This window comes from Chelon labrosus (assembly GCF_963514085.1).
Source record: "Chelon labrosus genome assembly, chromosome: 15".
Lineage (NCBI taxonomy): Eukaryota > Metazoa > Chordata > Actinopteri > Mugiliformes > Mugilidae > Chelon > Chelon labrosus.
In genome coordinates this window covers 12891019-12909121 of record NC_140348.1, presented here as the reverse complement: position 1 = coordinate 12909121, position 18103 = coordinate 12891019, and the positions used below count along the sequence as shown (strand labels likewise).

Here is an 18103-nt window from a genome sequence, read left to right as displayed (position 1 = left end):
AAACAAACATCGAGATTTTCCAACACTCTGGCCAAACATCTTTCGCTCCACAATTTGTGTATGCTGTAACAATGGGGCCGAGGATCCCCCTGGTGTTGTATATCTTATGACTCAAGGATGGAGGGAGTAAAAAAATACACGAGGATAAACAGTGTTTTTGTGATATGCTTAAATGCCCTATTTTCCCCCCATTTTTATCAACAAACAAACGTTTTCAGCGAGGATTCCTACCGCCAGTGCCCAACCACACGCACACGCAAACACGCACACACTTGTGCACCGCAAATGCCTACACGCACCACTCCCATCTTCTCCACTAGAGATAGCTGCAGTTTGTTTGCTGCCAGGGGGTTTCGGGAAGTACGATCTGTCAGTGTAATTAGCGTTTATGTGTCTAGTCAGTCATGGGAATGGCATGAAACTCATAAAGCATCTCTTTGTCAGTTCTGTGGTCTTCAGCAGTCTGTACCACCGCACCGTCACAGAAGAAAGCCCGTGTTTCTGGGAAACAGAATTTGTGACAGTCCTTTCGAAAATGCTAAAAAGGAGAGATTGTTGAAAGCTCGGGCAGCTTCTGATGTTGGTTTGCCCACTGATGGTGCTCTGCTCCTCTTCTTATTCCTGGTTTTGGTCATATTTTATGCAACAGTAATGGAAATTTGCTTGTTTGAATCCTGGCATAGAGTAATTGGATGGTAAAAGAGATACCTCATAATGGCAGTATGATAAAACAATGACAGTAATGCAAGAAGCTGGTTAACTTAGTTTCACAGAAAAACTGGAAAAAAGAGAAACATCTGTTCTGCTCAACAAACTGGCCTATCAGTGCATTATATCTTGTTATAACCATTTCCTGGGTCTGAACGGTTGCCAGGCGACAAGTGATTAGTAAAACACCAAACTAATTTATGTTAAACTGTATGAAACTAGGTAGAACATGTAGTCTGTGTGCAAAGCTAAGCTAGCTAGCAGCTCACAGCCACTTCCTATTTACGGTTCAGAGATTGGACCATACATTTTATCCTCCATCCAGAAAACCATCATCAATTATTCCTAATTATTCCTTTAAATTAGCTTTTGTAATAGTATCATATTTGTAGCTCTCAAATAATCATGTATTTTAACCTGCCTCTCAGATTGATGTGTCCATCAGTGGAGTATTTAGTGAAGAGAAGGATCTTGTTGTCTTTCTGCCAGGTGGCAGAAATCACTTCTATTTCCACTGTTTTACTGACTAAAGCTGGCGGTGCCGTCACCTGTTCTATTAATTGGATGACATTCCTGCAGCAGCAATGTGTGTCCCAGATGCTCTAACACAGCAGGATGGAAAAAACATGCTAACAACATCCTAATTACAAGCCACAGAGAAGATGTCTCGGTTTTAACATTTCCTCTGTTAACCTCCGCCCATCCTCTCTAACTGTCCACCATGTTTTTGTTTTGTGGTCTTTGTTTTTCATGTCCTCCATGTAGCTAATAACGGGGCTGTCTTGGATCCGTGTCATCTGTGTGCTTTGTGTAACATTTGTGCTTGCTCTTCATGTCTCCATGTTTGTTCGTTTGCTGTCGTCTGGTCACCATATGTGCGTCAGTTACTAAGCGACATAAGGCTCATCTGAAGAGGCTGGACCGGAGATGGACGTTGGGGGGTGTCATCAGCAGGCAGCAGAGCCGAGGTGAACTGCATCACCTCCCTCCCTCCCTCCCTCTCTTTGTTATTGTTCTCCTCACCCTCTCTGTTATTTATTGTCTCTTATCACATGACTCCGCTCGTCCCTCTTCACATATTTGTTCAGTCTCGCGCCTTGTGTTGTCTTCCAGTGAACGCATTTATCATGAGCAACAATCCACCACAACTAACCACTAACTGACGTTAATACGAAATGAGGCTGGAAAGCTAAGGTGAAATCAGCAACTTTATAGACACCAATTATTGATGCTAAGCTCAAACTATGTTACAAAATTGCCCCATGTAAGCGTTTTTGTTATAATTATACAGTGTGTGCCAGAACCAATCTTCTCAGAATCACAGAAAATAAAAAAAGCTCTACCCTCTCCTCTGAAAGCAGTTGCGTAATAGACTTTGGAATGCCTTATGCTGCATTTTAGAGCCATATTTTACTTTTTATGAGCGAATGAAGCGTGTATGTAGATTTCTAATGGGTGTTTGTTCTATCGAAGTGTGGCAGAAGCATATATCTATCCCGCTGCGGTGCAGATAGCGGCCACCATCGACGGATAAACAAAGAACTTTATTAATCTCTCGCTTACTTAGCAAGAAAATCATACTCTCAGTCACAATCCTGCACATGTTCTTCTTACCAAAGCCAAAGATTTTTTTATTTTTTTCCACAGGAGATGCATTTGGACCGCTGACAGAGAAGTGAGGATAGGCTATTGAGTTCAGCCCAAACTTTGCGCTTGGCTGTGCATGCTGCTCTATGGAGTGGAGAGAGACTAGTTTCCACCCTATGACTTAAATTCTGCTTTGCGTTTAAAAAAAAAAAAAAAGAGATATATTTTGCTGACTCCACACGAATAATTTACAACACTGATGCAGGCGATGCATGTTGTGGTTAACGTAACATCTGATTCAGTGTTTCCCTCCATTGCACAATGTTGTTGAGGTTGGTGAGAGGAAAACGATGTACCAACCTCCGGCACAAAGAGGCCGGAAGAAGCGGGCAAAAGGAAAATAAAGCACACAGAAATACATTTTATCCATGGAGTTAGTGCAAATAAAGGGATTACTATCCCTCGGCAAATGGGTGGAGAGAAGGGAAATGAAATAATTTGTCCCCGCGTTGTTGATTCCTGTGAGCAAACTGACAGGGCGACGCACAGAACAGCACTTTTTATGTGCTCCTCTCCCTGCGCTCACCGCGGTCAGACAGGAACTGCCATAATGACGGGAAATGATGACTTTGCTCTGCCCCTTGGCCTCATGGGAACGCATAAATCAGCATGTTGCCTCTGCTCGCCATTATGTGCTGAGTTAGGAGACGCTGCCTGTCACAGTGCCAAGGACACTGTGGGGACACAAGTGTGGCCCGCGTGCTATGGTCTAACATGGTCAGCACCCTTTGTATGTAAGAAATTACATTACATTTGACGGGTTAGATATACATGGCACATTTCATTTAATCACATTTTGAAGAAAACACAGCAGTATCTCTTGAGCATTTCTGTCTTTACTGGAAAATTGATAGTAGAGGAAATGAGAGAAGAGTGAAGGTCTTAAAACAAAACTCACATGCCAATATGTTCCTGAAGTGTTGGGGGACAAGATTTGTAGTCTTTATTTTATCCACAAATCATTTCTCAAGTTCAGCCCAAGCTAATACAAGGTTAAAGCAGTCTGAGAGTGTCAAATAAAGTGGGTGTTTTTCAAACTTGGCCTTTTTCGTGCCAAATTCCCTCTTTCCACTAGCTGTGGTTCCTTGTTGAGCTGTCATGGAGGGACGTTTATAGAAAGAAAAGAAGAAGATACTTGTTTTTTATTCTTTTAACTTTGTCTGACGTTGTCTTAATATTTTGTCTCCCATCATTTACGCTAACGGATCTGTTTGGGTTGGAGGAACACTGTGTATATTTGGGAATATGGCTCTCATCTTGTGACTGGAACTCATAACGTACCACTGTCACAATTCATTCTCGCATGTAAACTACCATTAAGAAGTTTTTTGGGTTGTTTTTTTTTTTTTTGCCATGCGAGACATTGCTAAACAACTATCTAAACACACAGTGCGTCCCATCTGTGCAACGCCAGAGAAATACTTACTGCTGCAGTGGTGAAATATATATATGTTTTTTAAAGTCAGGAATTAATAATGTCCCGTAGTTACCCACTGCATCATAAAGTTCCCTCGGTTTCATAAAAAATTTATAGACAAATCTCACGCGCCAAAAAACATGCAACACATCCATTCGCACATCTGGCAGCTAAATCAACTGCCAGTAAGCAGATCCAGTTAAAGAACAATACACCTCTGCTTCAGTATCATATAACAACACTGGTGCCGATGCCTCACAAAAAAATCTATTCTATACTGGTGCCGTATGTTATGCTACTCGACTCTTTAGTCGAGTCTCTTGTTACTACAGTGTGATCATACTTAAATAATGTCCATAGAAAAGATTTATTGAATAGGAAGCATTTTCTTTTCTTCCTTTTCTTTTCTATTGATTATTATTTTTCAGCGATGTCACAGCTGTCTTAATCTTAGCTTTGTTGTCATTCTCTTCCCTGGCTTTGGCAGAAGAGAAGTACGTAACTGTGCAGCCTTACTCCAGCCAAGGCAAGGATGAAATTGCTTTTGAGAAAGGAGTCACGGTGGAGGTGATTCAAAAGAACCTGGAAGGCTGGTGGTTTATCAGGTACGCCTCTGCACACTTGCCTCAGACATTTCTTTCTTTCCTTTTGTCACAAACGTTGGTGATCATATCCTTTTCGCTTTGATCTTCCTTCACAGGTACCAGGACAAGGAGGGCTGGGCTCCTGCCTCTTATCTCAAAAAGGCCAAGGATGACTTTTCCCCCAGGAAGAAGACGGTGACGGGTCCCGTGGAGATCATCGGAAACATCATGGAGATCAGCAACCTGCTTAACAAGAAAGCTTTGAGCGAGAAGGACGTGCAGACTGAAGGTGTCCCAGAGAGCCCTCAGGTCGGCAGGAAGGAGATCAGCTTGCCGATCCCCTGTGCTGACTCCAGCCCTGTCAATGCCTCGCAGGATGGAAAAAGCAAAGCGGAACCGGCTTCACCCGCCGTAGCCCGTATTGCCCCACATCGAGTGGAAATCGGTTAGTCAGGATATCTCTCAGTGTAGACAGATGCTTTCTAAATCTCTCATTCTGTTATTAAATGTAATCAAGAGACCATGGTTGTTTTCTCTGTGATTTCTTTTTCTTAGGTTCTCCCGTTCTCAGGCAAAAACCTCCTCCTCGGAGAGATGCAACTCTGGTAAGATATTTTGATATTTTCTAGCCATCTGTCTATCCATCTAGTTGGTTAATCCTTTTTAATAAAGATCACAGAGACTGAATGGTTTTCTTTTGTTCGTGGTTGAAAAACAGACCAAACAATCTTTAAAGAGAAAGTTACATCAAAGGCAGAATATAAGCTAATTGGCACAGGACTTAGTTAGTGTTTAATTTTCCGTCATGAAAACAATTCGCAACAAGTAGTGGGAGATGTAGTCAGTTTATTTACTTAATCACAGTAAATTCAGCAATATATTAATGGGAACCACTACAAGTTAATGTGCTGTACAGAGAACCCTAACTAGGTAGACATACAGGTATAAGCAAAATCTACTCAGAGAAATTACTAGTTTTGCAGAAAAATGGCTCCTATGACTGATATATTTACTTTATTAAATGTCTAAACATTCATTCATTCATTCATTCATCTTCTGTAACCGCTTGGTCCTGTGAAGGGTCACAGGGTTTGCTGGAGCCTGTCCCAGCTGTCATCGGGCTAGAGGCGGGGTACACCCTGGACAGGTCGCCAGTCTATCGCAGGGCAATGTGTAAACATATTAATAGAAATTTGTCGAGAAAGACCTGAATAATTCATACATGACTTTGGAGTTAATAATGATTCATTCATCATAGTGTACTTTGATTTAGCCCTCTCATAGGATAAACCTGTGGGGCCATGGGAAGATGCCTGATCTAGAAATGACCAAAAGAAACTGGTATAATGCGACATAAAATCATTTTATTTTTACCGTAAAATTTGAGAGTGGATACGGCGGAACAATAAATGAGATTAATTACACAGTGTTTGAGTAAATCCTGTTTCCATACTTCCTACCACTGTCAGTAAATCTGAGCTGTGTCCACCTCATTTTCACTTCAGGGATTTCAGTTGCCCTCCCCACCAGAGCCCCCTACCGTTGAAGCAGAGTATTACACCATTGCAGAATTCCAGTCATGTATATCTGATGGCATCAGTTTCAATGGAGGACAGAAAGCAGAGGTAAGCAATATATTTTTAAGGCACGCGTCAGGAACAAGATGATCATAAATTTTGGCAACAACCATATGTTTTTTTCTGTTCACCTGCTCAGTGTTTGGGGAGTTTTGCTTTCTCCAAGAGAACATCTTGGGGGGAAAATGTGTGACAGTGCCTTTTTAATAGACTAAACAATTTTTTTGATATGTGTATTTTAGGTCATTGAGAAGAACTCTGGTGGCTGGTGGTACGTCCAGATAGGAGAGAAGGAGGGTTGGGCTCCCTGCTCCTACATTGACAAACGGAAAAAGCCCAACCTGAATCGCAGAACAAGCACTCTGTGCCGCCCGAAAGTTCCACCGCCAGCTCCGCCTGTCAAAAAACAGGACTCAGTGGAGACTGCGCCTCCCAGCAGCCCTGGGTCTGAGGCCCCAGAGTCTCCTGTGTCTCCTGGGAGGCCGGTGTATGAAGAACCAGAATATGATGTCCCTGCCATAGGTGATCTGGACATGGAATCTGAGTTTGAGTTTCTGAGGGGAGTAGGTTCCTTGGTGGATGGAAAAAATGAGGACACTTCATCTGAGAGGGGATCTCATTTGTCCTCCAAGCCTTCTCCTGCCTCATCCCTCCACAGTGCCTCCTTCAAGATGGGTGAGTCATTTGAAGATGGCCACGAGGCAGAGGGGGAGCCAGAGGGAGAGGAAGAGTGTATCTACGAGAATGATGGCTTCCGGCCGTTCAAGGAGGCCCCAGAGAGGCAGTGCAGCAGGGATTCAAATTCTTCTAAGACAAGTGTCCTGTCAGAAACTGGCAAGACTGCAAACACAGCACCGGGTGGATGGAGACCTGCAGGTAACAAGCTCAAGATCGACTTGAACGGGAGCCCATTTTCAGCCAAAGTTGAGGAAGCATCCAGTCCTAAATCTGCCTCTACTGAGTCTACCCCAGATCTGTCCAGACTTAAGAAAGAACAGGATGAAAGCAAGGCATCCTCATCCACCAAGTCTTCCAGTAAGCTTAGACCCGTGGTGAGGCCCAAACCACAGCTAGCCAAGGCGTCCAGTGCAGAGAAGATGGACATCAGCACCTTGAGAAGACAGCTGAGGCCAACAGGGCAGCTGAAGAACGGCACCAAAACTAAAGGTGAGGATTCAGAGACGGCTTCAGTCATTTCCTCTGAGGACTCCTTCTCTTCTCAGAGCACGTCCGATCTCTCCTCCATCTACTCCAAAGGCAGCCGGGGAGACTCTGACCTGGAAGGTTGCAACTTGTATCGCACCACAGATCCCTATGAGAAAGTCCAAGAATCTGAGCTCAGTTTCCCTGCTGGAGTGGAGGTGGAAGTGCTGGAGAAGCAGGAGAGCGGCTGGTGGTATGTTCGTTGGGGAGATACAGAGGGTTGGGCTCCAACCTACTTCCTGGAGCCCACCAGGCAACAAGATGATATGGCAGGGTCTGAATCTGATGGCACCCCGACTAAACCTGGAAGCCTCAGCAAGTCCAACAGCCTGGAGAAGAACGAACAAAGGGTGCGAGCGTTGAACAACATCAACCAAAACCTGAAGAAAGTCACTCCACCCATCCCCTCCAAGCCTCCAGGTGGCCTCTCCAAACCTACCAGCTTGTTTGGTTCGCTCAAACAGAACAGCACCAAACAGCAGCAGGTTGTCAGACCTCAATCTGTCTTCATCTCAGCTCCAATCAGGGATGGTCCCAGCCCTGTTGGCTCTCTCAGGAGAAACGAGTCCCTCAACTCAACGGACCACCCACGCGTCAGCCCCACAGTGCGGCGCAATGCCTCCTTTGGCACCGTGCCACGCGGCCTGGCACAAAACAACATAGCGCTCCCCAACAGGAACAGATCCGGTACCGGTAGCTCTGAATCCCTCGGTCTCAGCTCCCAGAAGAATGCCCTCCCTGTGTCCACAGTGAAACCCAAGCCCCACATCATCCACAACAACCTCAGAGAGGTGTATGTCTCCATAGCAGACTACCATGGCGACGAGGAGACCATGGGATTTCCTGAGGGGACGAGTCTGGAGGTTCTTGAAAGAAACCCCAATGGCTGGTGGTACTGCAAGGTTCTTGATAATGGCAGACCAAGGAAAGGATGGGTTCCCTCAAATTACCTCGAGAAAAAGCACTAGCACTCGTGTGTGGAACTGGCGCAACTCTGAACATACGAGTAAAGACTACTCTAACATTTATTTTGTGAAAAAAACCCTTGGACATCAAGTCAGGATTGAAATCTCACCCGGTACCTTAGCCAAAACAAGCAGCCAGATCAAATTTTAGCTTTAAGATGAAACAACACATTTGGCAAAATGAGTATACGCGATACAGTGCCTGAGACTTTGCATTAGGAGCAGTACATTGGGACAAGTCCAAGGAGAACACCAGAAAGTTAAGGAATGATTCAATGATATTCTCCAGCGATTTACCTTTAACTTGAAATAATACGTTATTTTGTGTCTACTCCTTGAACCCTTTTTTCTGTAATTTTATAATGTAATTTTTAAACACTTTTTTAAGAATTTAAAGCTTACTGCATGTTCGATTCCTTATACTGACGATGCCTTGAGCTGTTGAAGTTAAAACCTTTACTCCTCCTTTCCTTGAAGAAAATCTCCGTTGTCGCCAAAGCTGCTTTGTGTTAGTCTCATCATCTTGGTGCTGCATGTTTTTTTTTAATATATCTTTATACTGTATGTCACTTTTACGTGAAGTATTTTATCCATTTAATTGTGTAATAATGTCCTAATGAAACAATTTGTGAGCATCTCTTATTATCAGTATTTTCTTGCCCTCAAAGAAAAAGAGCTCCACTTTTTTTTTCCATTTCAGGGACTAATTGTCCAGAATGAAAACTTCCCTAATGTTAGAGCAAATAATATTTATTCATTACTTTAATATCATATTAATACTTATTTTATTATTATTGCTTTTCTTACTGAAAAATAAATCCAACCACAGCAGCTGCAACATTTCTAAACGGAGCTGTTTTATTAATCGTAACATTTTGAATTTCTGCTGGGCAGTAAATTTGACACAACTCTTTTCTTTTTGGGATGCTCACTTTTGTTTTATGTTAACTGTGTGGTAAGTGCCAAAAGAATGACTTTAATAAATGCACTTTTGAACAATCGTCGCTAATGTCTTTTTAAATTTCCATCACTCTTTGCCTGCACATCAGGTGTAATAAACTTGTTCCCAAACTTTACCAACACCATGTGACGTGTTGCGTATGTTCCTATGAAATGAAGATGTTGTTAACATTCAATTATGTAAAATAGAATATTGATAAGATATTTTAATGCCCATGGTGTGATGAGTCATTAAACCATGGCAGAAAACCGAGAACTGAAGAGGAAATAATGACCCGTACTTTCAGACTGGCACGCATTTAGAAAGCCGTAAACTAAAATTAGCCTAATTCCTTCTGCAGCACGTATATTTAGAGGTAGTCGTGTCTACTGTGTGTGAACGTAATGTGCAAAGGGACTCATTAACATTGGAATTAATTGCAAATTAATGTGGCGTATAACAAACTATATAATGAAAACTTATCACGGGCTATAATCACTGGTAATGTCACGCCTCTCAGTTCCTTTCTGCCTTGGGAGTACGAAATGTTTGACCATCTAGATGATGTTATGTATATACATTAGATGATTTCTCTGCTTCAGGAGAACCTGAATGTTTGACTTTGGTTTCGATGGCTTTCATTCTGCGGGTTGCTGGGCTGCGTAATTTAGCATCAACTGACAAAGCAAAAGTTTGAGTTACCAGCGTGGAGTTGCAGTCTGCAATATTGTCGCCTTCAGCTGTAATCAGAGGGACACCAAATCAAAACACTGGTGCAGTTTTCCGGTGTCGGATGCTGCACATTGCTGATATATTGGATTTGGTGCCTGAAATATAATCAGATTTATCGCCCACAGGAATCTAATGTGAAATGTGTCCATCCCACTGGCTGCTTTCTCTATGGAGATCCCTACAGTCATTGGTTTGGAGTGAATTTCTCTGTTCATCGTCTGTACAACAGCTTTATCTGCTGGCTGAGTGTTATTGTATTTACATGATTGGAGTATTTAATTATTTGTGCATGCTAACAATAATTCATGGGGGACAGACAGAAGAAGAGGAAATGGAACGTGTTCAGGTGAGATTATGACACAAATATTAAATATAATACTCCTGGTGTCTAAAATCACATGGCGAGAGATGTCTACAGTATAGCAGTTGATTGTTGACATTAAATATTGCAGTCTGATAGCTCAGCAACTAGATGAAGTCCACAAGATGTGTTTGAAAGCCCAGGAAATAAAGCATTTTGCCAAATTTGTATTATTACTATTATTAGAAAATAGGAATTAAAGTCTAAAAATACTGATCCAAAGTGCAAAAGTAGGTTTGCATGGTTAAAATTAAACATTTCTTTACTGTGAAAAAAATAATCATAACTATAAGCTTCTTTCATTTGGATAGTGAATGGTTGATTGAAATGGATTTCTTATTAGATGCACTGAAAACAATATTGATCTCATTAGACACTGCTGCTGACTGTCCTTGGTTTTCTCTCCGTGTACGAGTTGCCGGACACGTTTCTGGCCACTGGAGGGCAGCAGCACTCAGTCCACATAACACAGCATCACACTAACCTTCACCTGTGTCTTCAGTAATTAGATGTGTGAAACCAACTCATTTGGTATTTTGGAGTGGTGCAAAGTCGTACTTTTTAATACAACTGCACTCGTAGTCTGTCTTTCAAACCGGACTGAGAAAAAAGATTTTACATCACACTTAACGCCAAAAGCTTAAAGCCTCAGCTGCAACAGAAGAACAAACACTGTCTGATGTCTAGTTAAAATTCAAAAATGATAGTGTCGTGCTTTTTCAGAATACAAATGTGATACCTTAATAGACGGTGTGCGTGTTTGACCAAACAGCTGTCTAGAAGAGATACCACAACACGACTCAAACAAGTCTGCCAAGCCCTTAAGCCTCCAGAAGGCCGTCAGCCAGGTTCACTGAGAGGTCTGAGTGGAAAGTCTGTGTGTACACAGACACCAGCGAGATATACTGTATTCATGTCACTTTCACAGACCCTGGTTGTGTATTTCCCCCTCACCTCTGAGAACACTTGGCCAAGAACGGCAGTCACTGCCGCCTGTTTCATGTCTGGACGTCATGGGCTGTATTGGTGCCTATTGGAGTGCAGCATAAAACAGTGCTGCATTAGAGCCAGGCCTGCAGGGTAGTAAATAACAGATGATGTTCACTCTGGCCAGGTCTACATACCTCGGCTCTAAACAGTTTCTCTGTGAGTTATAGCCGTTTACTAAAAGCCCTTGCCTTTGTTATTCATATAGTATATAGCGGTATGTTAGTCAAGTATACTGCTGCGGAGAGTGATTGTGTTGGGTGTGAGGCGTCAGAGAGATGGCTGCCTTTTTTGTTCTCAAACTGTTGCCCGGCTTCTCTCCTATAAGAGGTTAATCAATCATCAAACATTTGCAAAATGTGTATTTTGGAATAAAGTAGCAACAATAATTCTTTCATTCCCTATTGGTGCCAAACTAACTTCAGCTTCCTGCTGTGCATTACGCATAAAAAGGACTTCAAGACTGAAATGAAAATGTTTAGTTTACACTTTATATTGCAATTTCAGTCCTTATGCAGGGAACATACTTTTCTCTGTGTGTAAAGAGACAGAGAAGAGCTGAAAATGTTGAAATCAGTTAGACACAGACACAAAGTGAAGCCAGTGATTCAGACCTCGATTTTTATTCAACAAACAGAAAATAATTAGCAATTTCTGAAACAACTAAGAATGTTTTTAACTTCCAAACCCAGCTAAAGTAATGAGCCATATTCCTGTCCAAAATACACAATGTCCATCTTCACTTCACCTTCCTTTACCTGCTGGTTTTGTTTAGTTTGGACTGAGTATATTTGGTCACGTTTAAGGAACTCAACTAAAAACTGTCGGATTTAATGGAACTATACAACACAATTAAATATGCTCATGTAGGGCAAACATAATTTTACATAAAAATAATACCAACTTGACATTTTTTGCCAAATTAATGCCACGTTTTAATAAATTACATAAAAGCAAGTGTTGGGCAATTTGGGAAATAAAAGGATTCTCATATTTGTCCGGAAGTGGCTAGTTAGTTAGCTTAACCTAGCATAAAAACAGGAAACGGGGAACGCGGCTCACCTGGATCCGCGCTAACCAATCAAAAACCGCCAAGCTCCACTTAAAACCCAGCAATGAACTCTGTCGCACATTTAAAATAGAAATATTAAAATACAAATTCACCATTTTAAAAGAGGTGATGTGGCAAATAAGGTTATTATTATTTTTTCCCCCGATTTCCGGAAGTTAGCGTTCTTACGTCAGAGCAGGCTAGCGGTTTGCGCCTGTTTCGAGTCTTTATGCTAAACTAAGTTAGCCGGCTGCTAGCTGTAGCTTAACTTGCTGGTCACAAGATGTGTTCCTGCCCACCTGTTGCCCGTAAGTCAAATATTTATTAAGCTATCTTAAAGCTCTGCGGTTCGTTTTTTACCAACTATTGAGGGAAATATCTGGATTTTTAGCTGCTGACGTCGCTGTTTAACCAATGGAGCTGCAGTGGCAATGTACACATTTGATAAAAATATCAGTTATAGCACCCATATCCAAAAGTTATGCACCAACATCACGAGGTCAACACCCTGAACCCACAATTTATCAACATGTCAGAATGTATTTTTATTAGTGTTGTATTATTACTTCAAAAATGTTTAATCTGGTGCATTTGAGCTGTTTGTAAGCAGCATTTAAAAGCAGTGGTCAAGGATGAACTCATTTTAATCTATTTCTTCCATTGGATACTTTAGTTATTATCCTTTTACCATGTGCCACAATTTTAGAAGATTATGTTGGACGTGTGCAAGGTCTTAATTTGCTGTGGGATTATTTCCTTCTGAATTAATCGAATGAAAGACAATTATGTCAAGATTGCACCGCTTGAGTTAATGTACTTTGCTCCATGCAGCCACTGGAGAGTGGTATTGATCCTCTCATCTAGCGCCCCACCACAAAAGTGAACATGCACTTCCCAAAAAAATGTCAAACCACTCTTCTTTCATATCAGCTGACACCACCATAAAGTCTTTAGGGGAAATAAAGTCTTCTATAGTCTTTGATACCATAAAATAAACAATTTTCTTACATTTTGGACACTATAGCCACACATATGAAACACACAGTGATAATTCTTAATAGTAGCATTGAAAAATAAATAAACCTCATAATGTACAGTTAATATTACACTCCTCAATACCATTTATTTCTAATAAAATGTTCCACAATGTTTTTGTTTTTTTTGTTGTTTTTGTTTTTTAATTTTCTTTCTTCTAGGTCATATTTGGTCAGGAAGAAAAACAAATACCAGGTAGAAATGTAAAAGCTGAGCATCTCTCAACAAAATTCCAGTATTATGCAATGCAGTGACAGAGGCGACAAGGCGATATTTAAACATTTGATCTTTAGCAGTGGATAAATATGCACACTGATATTAAGCACACTGAAGTGTTTGCTTCTAAACCAGGTTGTCTTGTTACACCTGTTCACGTCAGAGACACAACAGCTAAGAAAAAGTGGCTTTAAGATGAAAATTAACCTCAGTATCCCTCCTCGTTTTCACAGTGAGGAGCCAAAACACACCGGCAAGTTTGTCCAGACTTTAAAGGCACACCAGAAAACTTAACCGTCATTCAAATCTATAGTTATACAACATGACTGCAACTCCACAGTGACGAGATGACAAGCTTCAACACCTTGAGAACAAATCAGCACTTACTACTTAAAAAAAAAAAAAAAAAAAAAAAAAAAAAGCCTAAGTAATGTTTCAGCAAGGCCAAAGTAACACCTGAAGTATCTTGTATTTCTTAAAAATTCAGACCGGTACATAATGCATGGGATTAGTCAAATGAAAATGGCCTCGGAGTTTGCTTTTACCGACGGAGAGCAGCACTCAGAAACTGATATGCAAATGACATTCTCACAATGTCAAACAATTACAAGCTACTTTCTTGTCACCGACTGCACACGTGAACCTTTATCCACATGAGGACACAATGTACATGAATACGTCATCACTGAAAGCAAATATTTATGTTTTAATTTGATATACATACAAAAGACAGGTGCGTAACCTGAAGTAAGAGGAGCCATCTTGTACATTTTCTTTATAGGATTTCATGGGTTTCTTGCAGTGATGAAGAGGTTGATTCGTCATCTCCGTGTGCTCTTTTCAGCATTTTAAAAATACTTCACTGCCCACCAATGTTTATCTGGATGACTTTTGTGCAATTACAGCATCCAGCGGGCTCACTGTGCGGCCAGTAATGGCGGGGACAGCTGCCAAGAAAGCAGGACAGGCAAGTCCCGAACTTCTACAGGCTTTCATACGAACATCTGATCTATCTGAGCAAACACTTTCCTTACAGCTATGGCACCCCTTCCTCTCCTGTCTCTATCCCAAACATACAACATCCTCTCTCCTCCTTCCTCGCTCCTCACTGATTTACATCTTCCATCACCGCAAGCGTGACCTTCTATGGTGACAACACTTTGCCTGAAGTTCACAGAAGCACAGCAGGTGGTGAGATATGCAGCAGAGCACTTCACTGATTACACAAGAGTTCCTTTAAGGATTTCTTTACCCTTTAAGTTTAGTAATGTTACTGCGTATTATTGCTGGAGGATCTCTTTCTTTGTCTTTCTGCTCATTCCGCACTGGTATGTGGAAACCTTCTGTAAATCCCAAATGAAACTATCTAGTCTTGATTTTCCCACAGATTTAGAAGAGAATTGTTTCTCCTTCTAAAACAACACTTTGAGCCAATGCTCCCTGACAAGCATTGGAGGAGCAGCTGGTGAAACCACAGATTTATTGTCCTTGTTCTTTTTTTTCCGCAGCTCTGGACAATTTTACTTCTTCCAAAACTAGCTAGCAGCGACGCTATCACCAGCAGAATGAAGGCTCGCTGTGCAGGAAGTAGGACAGATGCCTCTTAAGATTACTCTTTCTCTTCAACAGAAGTGGGTCAAGGTGTGTTGTTGTTGTGCAGTAGCACATTCTTGATCAAACTGTATTTTTGATGGTCTCTGATGAATCCCATTGAAACCACTGTGAGCTTCCCAAGGATGTGCATTAAACATAGCTATTAATACTATTAATTAAAATTAATGATGGCGTTTTTAAATCCTGCTGTAGAGTACCTGAGCCAGATTACACACACAAACAAGCAGGGCTTTTTTCACTTGTGCTGTGTTTTTACAAAGTCTTTTACATGGCTTTGACAAGTCTGCGCAAGCCTACGTGCTCCTGTAGGTCTTGATAATATCTTTGATTGTCCTTCTGCAGATGGGGCAGCACGCGTTTGCCATCTTCTTGAGTTTGAGGCCGCAGGCGTAGCAGAGACACATGTGGCCACAGGCATAGAGGACTGTGTCCACGACATTCTCGTAGCAAATGGTGCATTCGTCGCCCCACGAGCCGGAGCAGGATGGAAAGGTAGGGGATTCGGGATGGCTGGAGAATGGAGAGCTTGGGGTTGTACCTTAGGTGACGAAAGAAAAAAAAAAAAAACATTAGAGAGATAAGATGTGAAAGAGAAATTCAAAACAAAAAACAAATGCTAAAAATATATATAATCAGCCAGTCCAGGCAGACATCTATAGATGCCTTGCTACATCAACTCTCTTCAACATATACATAGCGCACCTTATTATTGTGCTTCTTTTCCCTGCTAACGAAATGTCACGACAGATTCATGCAAGAGTAATTGTGTTTGCACTTCAATCATCAGTACTACTGCCCCCATTATCTGTCAGGAGTTTTCCTGTCATCGTACCTGCAGCTTGGGACTGCAGTGATCTTGTCACTGTTTCACATCGCCAGGGTAAATATTTGATTCATGCACAAACATGCTTATCGTGAGTTGATGTGCTGGCTGTGTTACTGCTGTCCCGTATGCCAGCATTTAATACATTTAAATTCCACAGACCAACAACAACAAAAAAAGAAAAAAATAGATTTAGAACAAAAATATGGAAACAAGAAAAAACAAGGCAGAAGATAGCTTAATCTCCTGCTACAGGGCACTTTCTATCAGATTTATTTTCTGAACTGTGAGGATTGACTGATATAGCAAAGATGGAAAGTGGGATGCAATATTTCACCAAGAGAAAAAAAAGAAGAGGAAGTGTGTGGTCAGCTTAGACAGACCTGTGGATGAAGAAAATAGTGTGTGGTAGTTGGAATTGAGGCTTGAATTGAGGTTGATGTTCAGTGAAGTGTTGAGGTTGGACTCGGAGTTACCACTGCAGAGCATTGTCGGGGAGTTGGGCGTACATGATGGGGAGCTGGGCACCGATGGGCCTCGAAGGTCTGGGTGCAGAGATGAGCCTGGAGGTCAGAGGAGACACCATTTACCAACATATATGCAATCTATGAAAGCAAGAGTGTTCAAAAGAGCGAAAAATATTCGGGAATCTAGTATTTCCATCCTTTGAGAAGTGTGTCAGAGATGATTAGCAAATGAAGAAGAGTAACTGTCTCCTCGGTTTTGTTACTCCTTCTGTTACACAGTAAATCTGCTCTATTACCAAGCAGATGACTTGTTAGTACACAGTGTCTGTGTGTGGGTGCGTGCGATTGAGTCGAGCCTATGAGCTGACGCAGTGCCCTCTTCCTTCCTCCTTCACGAGCCCATGATCCCTCTGGGTAGGATACAGAACACTTCCACAGACTATCTGTTGTCTGTTCCATATGATCCGTCCCCATCCGCGCCCCGTAACCACCGGCTCTGGCATCCGTTCTAATATTGGCGGCTCATCTCTCCTCACAGACAAGAATACTGACCCTGATTCCACAGACAGACAAATTTTGATCTAGTGTGCCTGCCAGGCATTCAGCATTGTTGTTTACACTCTGTCCTTCAACTGACCATGAGTGGAATACTGCAACACAGTCCGGCTGATCGCTTACTTGGCACCGCCATTCCTCCATGTGTCAAATGATCCAATATTGGTGGTTTACCTCTTTTGCCACAATTTGCTTATCCAAATTTTCCTACAATGACAATGTAGAGCGGAGAGATGGCTGAAAAAAAAGAACCGCAGATGGTGAAAAATTGCAGAAAATGTGAAGTACTGTAAACTTAAAAGAGGAAAATGCGGTCTGTCGTTAGCACAAAAATGTATACAGTTTGTTGCATAACTCTAGCTACGTGCTGTGATCTATTGCTCTGATGCCTTTACCCTTGGACCACTTCAACCGCTGCAGTCTTCGGTTTCAGCCCACATAAACAAATCATAGTAGCTTTTTAGTCATGCAACAAGTCTAAAAAAAAAATAAATAAATCGGAAAAGCGGAATGAAGCAAAGTCTGCATGAACATGGGCTGTGGAAATCCATGCTTAAACCTTTCCATAATTGGTTTGCATTTAAGGTTAGTGCTGGGGATTGATGATCAGACCATTTTGCTGAGATGCAGTCCTTTCAGAATCATCTATTTATTTATTCATTATATTTTAGCATGGATAGAGTATATAGTAGCATTTATATAGCCTTCCATTATCTATTATCCATGATCTGTGTGGCAGCCTGGCTCTGACTAAATGTCTTGGTGATCTCCAATAAGGCAGAATGGATAACCTTCTTGTCTATTCATGTATCCTTGAATCACGGGTGCCTTTCATCTTTCCATCTATTATGAATTTACTGCATGCAGTGGGGCCATGAGTATGTTGGTCTTTAGCAATGCTGGCAGTCCACGAGACTTATTAGTGGTCGAGCATGTGTACGGTAGCTTTCAACGTTTGTTTATTAAATATAGAGATATATCACCTTCTAAATTCACGCGGCAAATAGATATCTCCACACCCAGCAGTTATGAAGCAACATTAGCATTTATCTGCCAAATACCTCAGATTCCGTTTAGCTTTCCACCTACTTCTGGAGGAAAACATCTTGCTCTTTTGCAACTGCTTTAAGTACTCAATTTATTAGCTAGTTGATACTTTGTGTGCTCTTTGGAACGGGATACAGTTACCCAACTCGCTTTTCATTTTGTCTTCCGTGTCAG

General features: G+C 41.6%; 2 protein-coding genes across 3 annotated transcripts in view; one reads left to right on the top strand and one right to left on the bottom strand.

Moving 5' to 3' along the window:
* Positions 1-9392, top strand: part of LOC311500641 (SH3 and PX domain-containing protein 2A-like) — a 51296-nt gene extending 41904 nt beyond the window's left edge. The window contains exons 9-14 of one of the 2 annotated variants that reach the window (XM_084562158.1): positions 1593-1676; positions 4260-4377; positions 4473-4801; positions 4912-4961; positions 5862-5981; positions 6176-9392. In XM_084562158.1, the coding sequence (XP_084418284.1) occupies positions 1593-1676; positions 4260-4377; positions 4473-4801; positions 4912-4961; positions 5862-5981; positions 6176-8104 (2630 nt within the window). In that variant the 3' untranslated portion in view covers positions 8105-9392. The remainder of the gene's footprint in view (positions 1-1592; positions 1677-4259; positions 4378-4472; positions 4802-4911; positions 4962-5861; positions 5982-6175) is intronic. The other variant, XM_084562159.1, reaches the window with a different exon arrangement.
* A 1950-nt stretch (positions 9393-11342) lies between these two features.
* The window catches only part of LOC311499970 (E3 ubiquitin-protein ligase NEURL1-like), a 28676-nt gene continuing 21915 nt past the window's right edge, over positions 11343-18103 (bottom strand). The window contains exons 5-6 of the mRNA XM_084561123.1: positions 16244-16423; positions 11343-15575 (exon numbers count right to left, since the gene is read on the bottom strand). Coding sequence (XP_084417249.1) covers positions 15331-15575; positions 16244-16423 — 425 coding nt within the window. The 3' untranslated portion in view covers positions 11343-15330. The remainder of the gene's footprint in view (positions 15576-16243; positions 16424-18103) is intronic.